This window comes from Mastigoproctus giganteus, chromosome 8, assembly GCF_048544385.1.
Source record: "Mastigoproctus giganteus isolate SK-2022 chromosome 8, ASM4854438v1, whole genome shotgun sequence".
NCBI classification, from domain to species: domain Eukaryota; kingdom Metazoa; phylum Arthropoda; class Arachnida; order Uropygi; family Thelyphonidae; genus Mastigoproctus; species Mastigoproctus giganteus.
This window is the reverse complement of record NC_143582.1, coordinates 176234479-176251047: the sequence shown is the minus strand read 5'-3', so window position 1 is coordinate 176251047 and position 16569 is coordinate 176234479. Positions and strand designations below refer to the sequence as shown.

At 38.5% G+C, this 16569-nt stretch overlaps 1 protein-coding gene across 1 annotated transcript in view; it reads right to left on the bottom strand.

Moving 5' to 3' along the window:
• LOC150082029 (rho guanine nucleotide exchange factor 17-like) overlaps nt 1-16569 on the bottom strand; it is an 862761-nt gene that overhangs the window by 318540 nt on the left and 527652 nt on the right. The window contains exon 9 of the mRNA XM_090380403.1: nt 1347-1397. Coding sequence (XP_090236529.1) covers nt 1347-1397 — 51 coding nt within the window. The remainder of the gene's footprint in view (nt 1-1346; nt 1398-16569) is intronic.

Genomic DNA, 16569 nt, shown 5'->3' with positions numbered 1-16569 from the left:
AGCACTTCAAAACAAGGTCCTGTATTGGTGTAGACACTCATTTGCATCCAGTTCCTTTTTTCCTATCAGCAGAGACAGTATTCTTGAGTTTGGAAAGAAATCTACTCACTGTCGACTGATTACAAGGCACACTATAAGTAATATGACATGAAGAACACTCTTCCTCATGTAAACCAACAATAGCACTCTTTCTTCATGGCGTCAACTGCATGTAACTCGCCATCCTGACACAAGCAAGGAATGACTGCAACTCTTGCAGAGCGTCCTTATATAGCCGAAAATAACAGTTGATGCAATATTATGTCATCACCTCTGCGAGTCAATGACTCGCATAGGTGATGATTTCTTACAGATTGCAGATAATGCAATCTGTAAGAAATATTCCAATATACTTACGTTATTCAGATGACAATCACAATTTTAAGGGGTGATGCACTTTCTTTTAACACCAGTGTACTTAAAGATTTAACTACCATCGCAGATAAAGGGAAGGATTTTTTTTTTTTTTTTTTTTTTCGTAAAGGTGACTCCAGTGCTCTCAGACGGTTTTTAAATTCTATACAGTGGGATCAACTGATGATGTTATCAACAGTGAATTCAGGGACTTAATCTTGGAGGCTACTAGGCTTTTCATACCAACTAAGAAATACTGTTCAAGGTTCAGGCCTAAATGGATGTCAGATGAATTAATCAGGCTCATGGCAGAAAAGAAAAATGCTTGGGATACATATAAAATTATCAGGAAACACAGAATACTATGGCAGATATATGCTAATCTGTAATCAAGTCACAAAGGAGGTTAGGCAGGTGAAGGCAGATTATGAGAAATATTTGCAAAGGATGCAAAGAAAAACAGCAAAGAGTTCTTTATGTAAACTCTAAAAGGAAGGAGATGAATCAGATTGGTCCACATAATATAGATGGTTCAACTATTGATGATCCTGCTCAAGTTGTTGATAAACTGAATGACTATTTTGAACCTACATTCACACATGAGGATTTATTCAAGGAGGGGAATGCGAGAAGTTTATCAAACTCTAACAGGCAGTAAATTAGATTTTAGTGGTGTTTTTTTTTTTTTTTTTTTTCTTTTTAAATAATTCCAGAATTTAGAATCCAAAAACATACAAGAAACTGTATGTTTTTGGATTCTGACATACACCAAAAACTAATCCAAAATCATACACTGTATATTAACTCAATGCTAATATCATTCTATTACTCAAAAATTCTCAAATTGTGGAATATTTAAGCTGCTATTATAGCTAAGTAGATATATAAAAACCAACTGAAACTGGTTCCATTCAATAAAATAACTCTATAACATAAACAACATTTAAACTTACCGGTATACTGACTAGATCATAACGGATGAAGACACGATCAGGCTGCACCAACTAGAAAATAAAGTGCAGTATTATTTCTTTTTCTTATTGAAAATCCTTTTAATTGGTTTCTATGCATATTAAAATCTCTGTAATTACACTTCAGAAAAATAAATTAAATGTAACTTCCCAGTATGCTTTTATATGATCCTTGAAGCTGTCACAGACATTCTCTCAGATATGCCAGACAAGCTGTACTTGCTACCTGGGAGTCTAAAACACTGATGGAACTGATATTCGGCTGACACTCAACTCAAGTGGACCCAATTTCGGCAAAGTCAAGACGGTCTGTGACAGCCAAATCCTCTGCTTGCACCTTCACGATGGTGGGACTGTTAGTAATCCTGGGTATAACCTCCGTGCACAAGTACATAGTGGGTGACCACCCAGGTGTGAACCAACGTAAGCAGGAGTCGAGGTGTGGTGCCCACACCACATGGAGGATAGCCGCCCCTCTATGTTGTCAGGCAGTACTAGGTGGTAGATGACTCTCATCAACTGGTGCAATACCACCACTTTGCTTATTGGAGGCTTGAAGTGGTGGAACTCATGTTTAGCCTCTAGAGCTAAGTTCCGGTCAACCCTTCCCAATTTCTTCCATCATGCAGTATGATTGATGACTTTTGAGGTTATGATGAACATCGTAGCGAGATCCAATATTTCTTACATTTCGAGGGTACAGCTCTAAAATGGTGTTCGCAGGCCGGCCGCTAGTTATTACACCGGACCAAACCTATTCGTAACTCTCTAGGAGGCTTCCGGATCAGCTAGTTATAATCTTGGTACCTCTACTCTGCCAGATAGTGACTGGAGGGAGTCCAAGTAGTGTGTATGCGGGGAGCATTGTTGAGGCCACGTTATGTCAAGGATCTGGGTATATTCTTACCATGTGTATGCCATATCCAAAAATTTCATTACTTCATACAGCATGTCCCACCCACTTTTTCTTACTATTGAATACACTATGAATTGTCAAACTAATAGAGCAAGCTTATCTGCGAAAAGATCTAAATCTCCCAAGCACTTCCTAATTAATTTCACAAATATACGTGGTCTCAATTCTAATCTCAACGAAGTCCATTGCCACTTGCAGTCTGCCAAACCCCATGTACTTTTTCTGACAGAATCTCAGTTATCAGTTGATTCAACTACTGCTCATCTCAGATGCCCAAATTATTCGCTGTATGATTCCTTTCACCTCAAAGGTGGTACTTGTGCATATGTGCGTTCTGATATTCCCTGTCAGAGACTTGGCAATTTCGAATCTCCTCTCTTTGATCTTCTCTGGCTTAAAATCTCTCTACCTCATTGTGTCAAATTCATCTGTTGTCTCTACCGTTCTCCCAACTCCACTAATCACTTGGAGCTCTTTGACTTCCTCTCTTTGCAACTTGACTTTCTCCAGATCAACTTTCCTAACAGTGAGGTAATTTTCCTTGGTGATTTTAATGTTCACAACTCCAGCTGGCTTCCTTTTTCTAGTCACACCTACCCAGCTGGTCGGGATGCTGAGGCTTTTGCAATTACTAATGACCTTGCACAGATTGTTCATTTATCTACAAGAATACTGGACAATCCTAATCATACAGCCAATATGCTTGATCTTTTTCTCACAAACAACCCTTATAAGACCACGATCAAAGTGAGGGGTCCTTTAGGCACTTCAGATCACAACTTGGTATTTTTTTCTCTTCTCCAATGGAACCTTTATCTCATGGCTATTCCCAACCTCGTGTTGTTTGGCATTACAAGAATGCAAAATGGGATGACCTGCAGACTTCTTTTCTTCTTTTCCTTGGTCGGATTACTGTTTCAAAACTTCTGATGTCAACATTTGCTCAGAACGTGTCAGTGAAATTATTCTTGCAGGAATGGAATCCTTTATTCCACACACCACTTTTAAATCTAGTCCTTTATCTAAACCTTGGTTTTCTAATAAATGTGCTAAGGCTGTTCAAGAGAAGAATGTTGCATATCGTAATTGGCTTGTTTCTAATTCTTCAGTTTCATTTGCTGCCTATACCAAAGCTTGCAACAATTGTAAAGCAGTTATTCATCAGTCCAAACTAGAGTTTGAACAGGCTAAGAGTAGAAAACTTGCTTCTTGTCCTAATGGTAGCCGAGCATTCTGGTCTCTTGCCAAAGCAATTAGCTGCAACTTTTGCCCATCTCTGCTCCCTCCTCTGTCCAAACCAGATGGTTCTGTTGTCACTTCAGCCAAGGATAAAGCTGACCTGCTAGCATCCCATTTTTCTACCATCTCGTGTAATAATGATCTTGGTAAAACACCTCCCACCATTATTCCCAACACGCTCCATTCAATGCCTCCTGTGGTCTTCCGTCAAAAGGATGTCAGAAGAATTTTGAAGAATCTTCATGCTAAGAAAGCTCCAGATCCCGATGGTATTTAGCATTAGCATTAGTAGAGGCATTTGATGCAAGAAAGCAAGCTTATGCAGCATCAGCCAAAAAAAAAAAAAAAAAAAAAACCCACTTCCACTTCACCCCTCTGTTCGTTCAAAATACCTGTCCAGCTGAGCCTTAAACTTATTTCGGCTATCAACCTCCACCACAAGGGATGGAAGTCTGTTCCACCAACCACCCACCCACTGGCTAAAGGCAAATTTCCGCACGTCTATCCTACATCTGTCTTTCCTCAATTTGAATTTATGCCCTCTCAGGTGATTTTTCTGAGCTAGAGGAAGAATCCCATCAGCATTGAGCATGCTCAAACCATTCAAGGCTTTATACACCTCTATCAGATCACCTCGCTGGTGCCTAGTCTCCAGACACTGTAATTTGCAAAACTTAAGCCTTTCTTCGTAAGAGCACCCCTTTGTTCCATTCACTAATCTTGTTGCCCTTCTCTGTACTCGTTCCAGCAGCTCTACATCCTTCTTGAAATGAGGCCTCCAGACCTGTATACAGTACTCTAGGTGTGGCCTGACCATTGCCTTATACAATGGAATAATCACCTCCTTATCCCTGCTGGAAAAATTCCTGTATATCATTGACAATACTCCATGAGCTACTCTTGCAGCCCTGCACTGCTCAGAGAACTTCATATCTGCCTGCACAACCACCCCCAAGTCCCTTTCATTCTCTACCACTCTCAGTGTAGTACCACAGAGTTGGTACGTTGCTCTGGGGTTGCTGTTTCCCATGTGTAGTACTTTACATTTGTCAATGTTAAACTTCATTTGCCACCTCTCAGCCAATCTGCTCAACCTTTCCAGATCCTGTTGCAGCAGCATAGTGTCAGTAGTGTCCTTGACAACCCTGCCAACCCACTTGTTCTCAAAACCTGTGCTCCTGAACTTACTCCTATTCTTTGCCGCCTTTTTTCACTTTCTTATTCCAAAGGTGTTTTTCCTTCTGCTTGGAAATTTGCTCATATCCAGCCAGTTCCTAAAAAAGGTGACAAATCTCTCCCATCCAATTATCATCCCATTGCAATTACTTCTACTCTTTCTAAAGTAATGGAGAAATCAATTAACCGCCAACTCTTAAACTACATAGAAATCTTCCATCTGATCAACGATTGTCAGTATGGATTCCGTCAGTGTCAATCCACTGGTGATATTCTGGCTTATGTTACCCATTTATGGACTAATTCAATGAAAGGCTTAGTGCTCTTGACATCTCAAAGGCTTTTGATCGTGTTTGGCATAAAGGTCTTCTAAACAAGCTTTCATCTTATGGTTTGCCAACTGTTTTTAGTAATTGGTTATCCAGTTTTCTCTCTGATCGCTCACTGAGGGTGATGGTAGATGGCTCTCTGTCTTCTAACTTCTCCACTAATGCTGGTGTCCCCCAAGGTTCAGTTCTTTCCTCTCACTCTATTCCTCTTGTATATCAATGACCTTCTTCCATTGACTGGAAATCCTATTCATAGTTTTGCCGATGATAGCACATTGCATTTCCCTTTCCATTTTGAGAAACCTTGTCTTGCTCAATCAGCTTCAACTTCTCGAAAATCTACTACCAATTCCTTAAATGCCGATCTTCAGGTAATTTTCCAGTGGGGCAAAGACAACATAGTTGATTTCAACCCTTCTAAAACTCAGTCTTGTCTTATATCTCGCAAAAAGGATTCTTCTGCTCCTATGCTTATCTTTAGTGACACTCCGATTTCTAAGCAAAATGATAAATCTCTTTTGGCACAAGCACATTACAAATATTGCTTCTTCTGCATCTAAAAAACTTGGTTTTCTCTTACGCTCTCGGCGTTACTTTTCTTCCAAACAGCTGCTCACTCTGTATAAATCAAAAATCCGCCCTGCCATGGAATATTGTTCCCACATCTGGGGTGGTGTCCCAAAAACCTCTCTCAGGCTGTTTGATTCCATTCAGAAGAGGGCAGTTAGGTTAATTAACAATTCATCTCTAACAGAGTCTCTCCACTCACTGTCTCATAGACGTACTGTTTCTGCTGCATGCCTCTTCTACAGATACTTCCATAGGTACTGTTCTTCTGAATTGGCTTCTATAATTTCCGCTCTCTCTTTCAAAACAGTCCGAACATGTGCCGCCACCAGCCAACACCATTTACTGTCCAACTTCAAACTCACAGAACCAACTTTTCATCTTCCTCGTTTATTCATTCAACTGCCGTTTTCTGGAACAACATTCCTTTATACGTATTTCCTGAAAATTACAGTCTACAGAAGTTTAAGTCCAATATCAAAAAATATCTTCTTTCGTCTTCTCAACCTCCAACCCAAGCACGGTACTAAGTACTATAGGTTCTAATACCTCTCGTGTTTGGGGTTTACATAAAAAAAAAATATCATTATTTGAAACGAAGCTGCAAACAGAATGAAATTTCCCCTTATAAATGAGAAGGAAAACTTAAACCACTCAGTTGTCTGTATTTCTTGTTTTCTCAGAAAATTTATTATCCATTCATTGTTTAATAAGTTCAACTTAAGATTAAAAACAATACTTACAAAGTCTGCAACCACGGACTAAAAGCATGAGTTGGGTCCCACAGAGTTGGAGCTGAGCCAATACCTGTTTTTGATATGTACTAGTGTGAGGTAAATATTTCAAGTTTAATGTTTAAGTCTGCTCATGACAGAAGAGTGGGCAAGGTGGTTACTGACAGAAATCAGTCAATGATATCCAGAAACTGTACCAGTGAAGATAAAGAGGTGATTATTCCATTAGATAAAGAAATGTTGTTGTTGTTATTTGGTTTTTAGGAGCATTAGCAACTAAGGCCATATTGCTCCGGGGATATGCGGTGGTCATTCCCTGACCTTTCCACATCCTCCGTATTTGGTGGTCACGGGTTCGAATCCCGGTCTAATCAAGAAGCATGTGCTATGCACTGCTGCTCCTGCCCACCTGGCTACCGAGGCACCGATAAAGCAATGGTTAGGCCACATCTTGAATATTGGAAAAATCAGAAAATTGATAAATACAGCAGACTCTCGACTTACTGGGCCACTTCATGACTCCAAATTAAAAAAAAAAAAAACACAGAAATCATAAATCATAAAATTCAAGTAATAGCTAGAATAGGTATAAGTAGATATTCTGCAAGTCATAAATAAGCAATAAGAAGCGGCATTATAAGTCATCATTGGGAAATTAATCTGCCTATTATCTTGGAACCCCCGCTGTCTTCACACCCGCCGCACTGCAAAAAGACAAATTTTGTTTTGTTATTTATGTCATGGAGGTCGAAATTTTTTTTATAGTAAATATATATATATATATATATATTTTTTTTTTTTTGTTTAGAAATCGTGAAAATGATGAGTAAAAAAAAAAAGAGTTGTGCTTTCAGTTAAATAAAGACTTAAAAATTATTCAAAAGTTTGAAAATGATGCATACGTTAAATCTCTAATGAACCATTATAATGTTGATGACCAAATCATACGCAACCTTGTAAAAAATAAAGGGAAGCCATTAGATTTTAAATCGACATCGCAAAAAATAAAGGGGAGCATTGTTTTGGACACACGAGTAGTGCGCGTGTGTGTGTTTAATGGCACATAAGCTACATTGGCTGTAGTGCACCTTATACGAGTAGTATGTGGTAAGTTTTTTTATCTATCGCCATATTTTTTATGTAAGTTGCTGAACATTTTTCGATACAGTAAGTTCCCGACTTACTGATTTATGTAAATCAGTACACAAATCATTTCTGATTTATGTAAATCAGTAATCCATAAATCACAACTACGGATTTACGTAAATTTGTTTTCACTCAATTTTTTTTATTATTTTTTTTAGGATTGTAAAATTTAAAACAACAAAAAAAAATAATAAGCAATCAATAACGATGATCACGGCATGCACAAGTGAGATCAGATTAACAAGAAAAAAAAATAGCAATGAAGAGAAGATTCTTACAATTATTTATGGATTTTTTTTACATGACTGAAGATTTCAGTGAAGGGGGACACACATCACCATAATAAAGTAAAATCCAACAGAATTCCAGCTATTGGTATCATCACAAATGCAGTAAGATCGAGTTTACTACCCGTTTATATTAGATTACGCTAACATAAAAACCCAATAACACGGAAAATGCAAATTTTTTTTTATTGTTTTTTGTTGACCTCCAGAAATGTGCATTAGTTAAATGTGAGCTCGCGCAATGTGATAATAGTGAGTTTTCGCCTTAATCCTGTGAAGTTCTTTTCAGAAAATTTAATTTTGACCGTTATCATGGTGCCAACTAAGAAAATAAGTGACAGCGGTACTAGTAAATCTACCAAAAAAAAACAGAAAGTGATCAATTTGGATCAGAAAATTAAACTAATAACAATGCATGAAAATGGTCAAATATTAAAAAGTATTGCGCTGAATTCAGATTTGTCAATAATAATATAGTAGCAATATGTTACTCATCATTCCCGAGTTACGTAAAACACGACGAAGAAGTCCCGGAACGTATCTCTTACGTATGTCAGGGACTTCTGTATTTTTGGATTAACCAGGTGGTTGTTGTTGTTGTTGTTTATTAGTTGTTGGCGCATCGGCTTCTGTGGCCATAATGCACCTCTCTCGGTTTTGATTCCCTAGTCTGGTTTCTTTCAAATTTTGGATTTAAGTAATACCTGACTTTATGAAGAGACAGAGTTCAAATGGATTCATTGACTTGTGGTGATTTTTGTGTTTTAAATCTGATTATATAAGCCTATTGATTTTAGGTAGTGAAAAACTTTTCTTACGTTATTTTCTTCATTTAGAATGTTTTCCAAAACTAGATCATCTTGATTTTTAATTACAGAACTAAAGGCTATTTTTCTTTCATTCATAAAGGCTGGACAATCTAGTAGTAAATGTTTTACTGTTTGTTGAACACGGCACTGTCTGCATTGAGGTGGTTCTTCAGATTTAAGTAGATAGGAATGGGTTAGATATGTGTGCCCTATTCGTAACCTGGCAAGGGTTACTTCTTCTTTTCGGACATCTCTTTCACTGGATTTCCACTGATTTAAAACTGGTTTAATTTGAAAAAGTTTATTATGTGTTTGCTCACTCCATATTCTCTGCCACTGGTTTTTGCTGTTCACTTTGATACTATGTCTGTAGTCTGTAAATGGGACTTTGGTGGTTGAGGAAAGGGTGCCGGTTGCCATTTTTGCTGCATGGTCTGCTTGTTCATTTCCTTTAATTCCCTTATGTCCAGGAATCCAACAAAAAGTGACGTCTTGTTTTCTTTTAAGAATTCTGTTTAGGGTAACTTGGATTTGTCTTAGAGTTGGATGGAAATTCTTTGTGTCACATTGTATTGCTTGCATCGTACTGAGGGAATCTGTGAAGATCAGACTATGGGGTAGCTTTTTCTTCCATATTTGGTCTATTGCTAACTTCACTGCTTGCAATTCAGCTGTGAAGATGCTACATTCTGTTGGGAGGACTTGGATTATTGTAGTATCAGAGAAAACTGCTGCCGCGCTTACTTTTGTATCGGTTTTCGATCCATCTGTATAGATTTGTGCATATTGTGGATATTTCTCTAGATATGCAGCATGTAGTTGTTGAAAGCTGCTTCCTGGTAGGGAATGTCTTCCCCAAGATTGAAAGTAGGTATCATAGTTTGGTGATGTTATTTCCCAGGGGGGTTTTGGTGCATTTCGTATAATAGCTAGTTTGTTGAAATCAAGAGACCAAATTGGAAGTAGCTCTTTGATGCGTATGTTTGCTGGTTTGTTAACTGTTGGGTGTGTTCTGTACATATTTTCCCATATTGGTGTATATAATGTTTTGAACACAGGATGGTTTGGAAAACACTTTATTTTAGCTGCATAAGATAGAAGGAGTTCTTGTCTTCTCAGGTGAAGTGGTGGTTCATAAGCCTCAGCATAGAGACTTTGAACTGGAGAAGTACGGAATGCTCCCAAGGCTATGCGGAGTGCACTGTGGTGTACAGGGTCTAACCATCTTAATGCACTTGGTTTTGCAGAGCTGTAAACAGGTGCCCCATAATCGATTTTGGATCTTATCAAGCTTCTATATAGATGTAATAAGGTGTACCTGTCTGCTCCCCAATTTGTTGCAGATATGACCCTAAGAATATTTAATTTCTTTAGACAGTTTATCCTAAGGCGCTTTATGTGATCTAAAAAAGGTCAGTTTCTTATCTAGGGTTAATCCGAGAAAATTTGTGCTGGATGTTATTGGGATTACTTCTTCTTCTAGCTTTAATTCTGGGTCTGGGTGCAAGTTTCTTTTCCGACAAAAGTGTATTCCTACTGTCTTTTGTTTAGAGATTTTAAAGCCATTGTTTTGAGTCCATGCAGTTATTTTATTAATTGCTCTTTGTAATTAACGTTCTATTGTTCGCATGTTTTGTGATTGATAAGAAATGCTAAAATCATCAACATAAAGTGCTGTGTCTATAGTATTTGGTACTTGTTTAGCTATTGAGTTGATTTTTATGGCGAACAGGGTAGCTGTTGTTGTTATTTGGTTTTTAGGAGCATTAGCAACTAAGGCCATATTGCTCCGCGAATATGCGGTGGTCATTCCTGACCTTTCCGCATCCTTCGTATTTGGTGGTGACAGGCTCGAACCCCGGTCTAATCAAGAAGCGTGTGCTACGCACTGCTGCTCCTTCCCACCTGGCTACGGAGGCGCCTGAACAGGGTAGCACTGAGTACCGATCCCTGTGGTACTCCCTCTTGCTGCACAAAGACTTCCGATAATGTAGTTAATATCTTAACTTGGAAAGTTCGTTGTTGTAAAAAATTTTGGATATACATTGGTAGATGTCCTCTCATTCCAAAGTTAAAAATGTCTCTAAGTATTCCATATCGCCATGCTGTGTCATACGCCTTTTCAATATCGAAAAATATCATTACTAAGTGCTGTTTTCTTAAGAAGGCGTTTCTTATGTTGTTTTCTGCTTTTATCATTAAGTCTAGAGTGCACCTGTTCTTTCTGAAACCACATTGAGCTGTATTTAGTAAGTTATGGGTTTCTAAAAACCACATTAGTCGGGCATTTGCCATTTTTTCAAGTATTTTTCCAAGGCAGCTAGTTAAGGCTATTGGGCGATAGTGATTTGGATTTGTGGGATCTTTATCTGGTTTTGGGAAGGCTAAGACTATTGCGTGGCGCCATTGATTCGGAAAGGAATTTTCCAGGTATATTCTGTTATATAAGAGGAGCAACGATCTCAATGATTTCTCGTCTAATTTTTGTACCATCATGTATACTATTTCATCTGGACCTGCTGCACTTTGCTTTGTCTGTGAAATGGCTTTATAAAGTTCTCCGAGGGTGAAAGGTTGGTTATAGCATTCTTTGTTTTTACTAGAGAAATTCAATTTATATGTTTCTGCATGGGCTTTATGTTTTTGGAAGGTTGCCTCATAGGAGTTACTATCTGATATTTTTTCAAAGGTTCTACCAAGAGCATTTGCTATGTCTTTAGGTTTAGCTATATCTTGTCCATTCCATTTTATAAAAGGAGGAGAAATTCTTTGGTATTTGTTGTTCATTTTATTTATTTTGTCCCAAACTTTCCGGCTGTCTGTTTTCCTAGTAATCGTAGATGCAAAACGGATCCAACATTTTTTCTTACTAATCTTAGTAATGCGTCTGACATTCGCCCTTGCCTTTTTGAAAATTATCAAGTTGGTTGTGGTAGGGTGTCTTCGGAAAATATTCCATGCTTTGGTTTTCTCGCGTTTTGCTAGGGAACATGCATCGTTCCACCACGGCTTTGGATGTATGGGAAATTTTAATGAAGTTTTTGGTATTGTTAATTTTGCAACCTGGAGGAGTTTGTCAGTCACATATTTCACTGCAGAGTCTATTGATACCTGTTGGATTTGTTCCTGTTCTAATATTGCCAGCTGCTTGTATCTTGCCCAGTTTGCCTTATCTAATCTCCACTTTGGAGCTCTTTGTGGTTGACAAGTGGTAGGTTCTTTTAAAGTAATCCTTATTGGATAATGATCACTACTCAGGGGATCGTTATGAACTGCCCACACCAGTAGAGGGTATATTGATGGAGAGCATATGGAAAGGTCTATAGCTGTGCTAGTTCCTGTGGTTAGACGTATATATGTGGGTGTCCCGTCATTCAAGAGTATTAGGTTTAGCTTATCAAGTAGTTTCTCTAGAATTTGACCTCTTTTATCTATATTTTCATTTCCCCATAGAGGATGATGGCCATTCATATCTCCCATGATACATAAAGGAGTTGGTAATTGAACTACTAGGTCTTCTAGTTCTGTATAGGTTATTTCTTCGTTTGGTGGTAGGTAGATGGAAGCAACTGTCACATGAAAGTTTACTGCAATCCGTACTGCTATAACCTCTAGATTAGTCTGCAAAGGGATCTGTTTAGTTGGTATACCGGAATTTACTAGGATTGCTACTCCACCATGTGCTGTACCGCCTGTAATTCTGTCTTTTCTGTATATATTGTAATGTTTTAGTGTTATTTTATTCTGGGGCTTAAGATATGTTTCCTGTAAACATAGACTAATCGGATTGTACTCCGATAAGAGATTGTGGATATCTTCGAAATTGCTGCGGAATCCTCTACAGTTCCAGTGTAAGAATGTATTCATTATTTGGTTTTGTTAGTACTTTCAGCTCGTTTTCTTGAGGTTGTTGCCTTTGAGTTCTCTGTTTTTTGCCTTCCTTTTTTAGGGAAGTGTGGCTTTCCGGTATCCATCTCTTCTTCTTCTGCAAAAATTTCTAGTATTGTTTCATCTGTCTGATCCTTTTCTTCTACTTCCATTTTATTTCTGTTTGCTTCAGTGGTTCTGACTTGTTTTGTAGATTTGGTAGTTTCTCTAGTTGGTGGTATCGTGATGGGCGTGTTTATTGCTTGATCAGGTTTTTCTTTTGGTTCAATAAGAAGAGAACGTGCCCATTCTGACATGGATTTTTTTGGTGGGATCGTTACATCTGTCTGTGTTTCTATTGTTCTATAAGTTTGGGTTACTTGTGCATACGTTGGTCTATTTGTTCGTTGCGGTTGTATTGTTTTTTTTGCTTCTTGGTATGTTACATTGTTTTCTACCTTATATTTCTGTATTCTTTTTTCTCTCTTCCATTCTTCACATTCTTTTGAGTAGGCATCATGTTCTCCTCTGCAATTTGGGCATCTTGAATTCTGTGCTGTACAGTCGTGTTGTGTATGCTCTCGTGATCCACATTTGGCGCAGACAGAAAAGCCTCTACATACTGCTTGAGAGTGTCCGTACTTCTGACATTTAAAACATCGGACAGGGTTTGGAATATATGGTCTCAGTGGGCAGTTTAGATATCCAGCTTTAACTGTTTTTGGTGGTTTTGGAGTGTTGAAAGTCAGAATTATATTCCTCGTTGGGATAATTTCTCCTTCTCTTTTAATTGTTATTCTTTTCACTTGAATAACTCCTTGGTCTTTCAACTCTTCCTTTATTTCATCTTCGGGAACATTGAGAAGATCCCACTCTGTAATTACTCCTTTCGATGTATTCAAGGTGGAATGAGGAGTTACTGTTATTGGAATTTCTCCAAAATATCTCGCTTTTATTAGATGCTCTGCTTGTTTTTGATTTGTCATCTCTACTAATAGATCGCCTGATTTTAGTCTTCTGACTGTTTTAGGGGAACTAGCAATGCTTTCAAGAGTTTTTTGAATTCTGAAAGGTGACAAACTTCCGATCGGTTGTTCATTCTTAGAATGAATAACTAGAAACAGTGGTGCGACTAGAGGGAGATCCTCTGTCCTTTGTCTCATAGCTGTACATGAATCTATTTGATCTAGTTTTCTGCTAGTTTGTGTAGCAGAAACATGGTCTGTGTTTGCCATGTTTGCTCCTTTTGGCCCTTGGCTGGAGGACTTTTCCGCCAAGATTTCCGGCCCCGCCACGGGGAGGCAGGAGCAGTGCCGCTAGGAGGCCAAGCGGTTAGTGTTAGTTGTTTAGTGTTGCTTAAAAATATATGATAAAGGAAAAGAAAGGTGAATTTCCTTTCTGCGTTCTGACTTGTAGTTTTCAAGTATGGAACTGCTTTTAAAATGAAAACGGTTGGGAGAAAGACAGGAACTTAAAAATAACGTTATTCACTTATCTAGAGCACTATAAGTCGCAGTAATGTCGCTTGGCCTCGAAAAACGCTTGGCACCCGGGGCCTAACCAGGTGGTAATAAGATGATGTTGCTAAGATGTTAAAAAAAAGGAATCACAAATCAGTTTTACATTCTCTATTACCCAGACAACTAGCACTAAGGTGGTTGGGGAAAAAATCCAGAAAATGAAGAGAAAATAAACAGTACCCCTCATCGGTCCTAGAAAATAAGGGCTGTACTATTGTACTCTACTGCAATAGGGGACACTATTGTGGAAACTTTTTTTAACATCTTAGCAACATCATCTTACTGCTCAGTTTCTGGTTCTTAAACATAAATCTAAAAAACAGGCCCTTAATTTTACATTAAAGGGTTTCCACTCACATAATGGGCCATTTACCATCCAAAGCCAGGCCATCCAGGACCAGCTGACTTGCTGAAGCAGGGGCCAAAGTGGTGTGTTGAAGCTGGGCCCCCTCAACCACCAGAATCCCCCTTTCCGAATTTCCACAGGTCGCAGCGCACAGCAAATGCGCCGGATTCCTATGATGTTAGCCTATAACCTAGGCTGTGGGTGCTGATCCCAGTGATGCTAATCTGGAGGATCAGCAGCCTCACTGTGAGGTCCACCTCACCACATATATATGCCCACATCGAGGGTTCCTTCAAAGCTTTCTTCAGACATGGAAAAAGGAAGAAATCACAAAAGATTAACTTCAGTGGATAAGGGGAATGTGGCAGAACCTCGGCACCCATAGCAGTGATCACTAGATGCACAATATTAGCCATATGGGAACTGGCATTGTCTTGATGGAGAAAGCCACTTCACACTAAAGAGTTTCTTATCGTTTCTCATATATGGCGGAGTGAAGTTTGACTCTGAGAACCTCAGAGTATGCTTCCTTATTCGTAATTGTTCCACGAGGCACAAAATGTGCAAAAAAGAATGCCTTTTATGTCAAAAAATATAAAAACCATTTGTTTGTCAGCTGAATGAAAAGCTCAGAATTTCTTTGGTCTTGGTGAATCAGAATGCTTTCACTCACTCGACTGTTGTTTTGTCTCTGAATCATAGTGAAAAATCGAAGTTTCATCACAAGTCACTATTCGATTTAAGAAGTTTTGATCTTGTGTTTCTAAACAAGGAAGAATTTATTTGCACAAGTCTACTCTTTGCTGTTTTTGTTCTGGAGTCAAACTGTGTAGAATCCAGTGGGCACTGAATCGCAATGTTTTCAGGTAATCTTTCACAATATTGTGAGCACTACCATATGAAATGAACATCCTAACAGCTAATCCGCAGAGTGTAATTCACCTGTCTTCATCCAAAGATTTCCTGGGGTTTTGCAATTTACTCAGGAGTTGTTGAGGAGGAAGACTGACCAGGTTTTGTGTTATCTGCAACAGACTCATGGTCTTCAAGTAAATCGCTTCTGCAATTTAAATATGACCATCCTACAATATGCAACATTCATCTCTTTAATTCTTTCTGATGCATTTAAGCCCTGTCTGACACAATAATGAATCATATATCACTGTTCAACCTGTATGTCTGAGATGATACTTGCTTCAAAACAATTGCCAGTAACACATGGCTAAAAAAACTCTTCACGCAACACTAGCTTGACAAGTACTACTCCTCTAGCAGCAGTTATGGAAATTTTGCATGATATACATAAAATCTTGCACCAGTCCATGAATTAAATGACCACCCCTTGGATATGAGAGGAAAAGAGTGGAAGTGAAAGAAAGAACTAAACCTTGGGGAACACCTGCATTAATGGAGAAGAAGTAAAGAGGAGAGAGCCATCTACCATTCCCTGCAGTGAGCAATCAGAGAGAAAACTGTAATGAAATTACAAAAAAACAGTGGACAATTCATAAAAAGGAAGCTTATTTAGAACACATCGCTGGACGGTGCAGTGTCGAGTCAGTTTGGTGTGACATAAGCACTGGGAGATCAAAATTGAGAGTAGGAGTGTGCTATAGGCCTAATGACTCTGATGAGTACAATAAGAAACTGTACAGGGAAATAGAGTGGGCCAGTAAATCAGAGAGTCTTATAATGGGGGATTTTAATTTCCCAGATATTAACTGGAATTTGTGTGTTGGTCACTCACACACTAGCAGGGCTTTTGTGGATTTATTGGATGATTGTTTTCTAAATCAGCATGTTCGGGAGGCAACTAGAGGGAGCAATACTCTTGATTTAGTTATCAGTAGTGATTCTTCATGCATTAAGAATCTGCAGATACAGGAACCACTAGGTGGCAGTGATCACAGTGTGCTGAAGTGGGATTTACTCAAGGAGGTAACTACCATTAGGGATAAAGGGAAGGGTTATTGCTTTCATAAAGGCGACTACAATGGTCTGAGACAGTATTTAAATTCTATACAGTGGGACCAACTGATGATGTTACCAACAGCAAACTCAAAATGGGAAGCATTCAAAGAACTTATCTTGGAAGCTACTAGGCTTTACATACCAACTAAGAAATATTGTTCAAGGTTCAGGCCTAAATGTATGTCAGATAAACTAATGAGACATATGGCAGAGAAGAAAAATCCATGGGATACATATAAATTAACATGTGACACAGAAGCCTATGATAGATATAAGTTGATCTGTAACCAAGTTACAA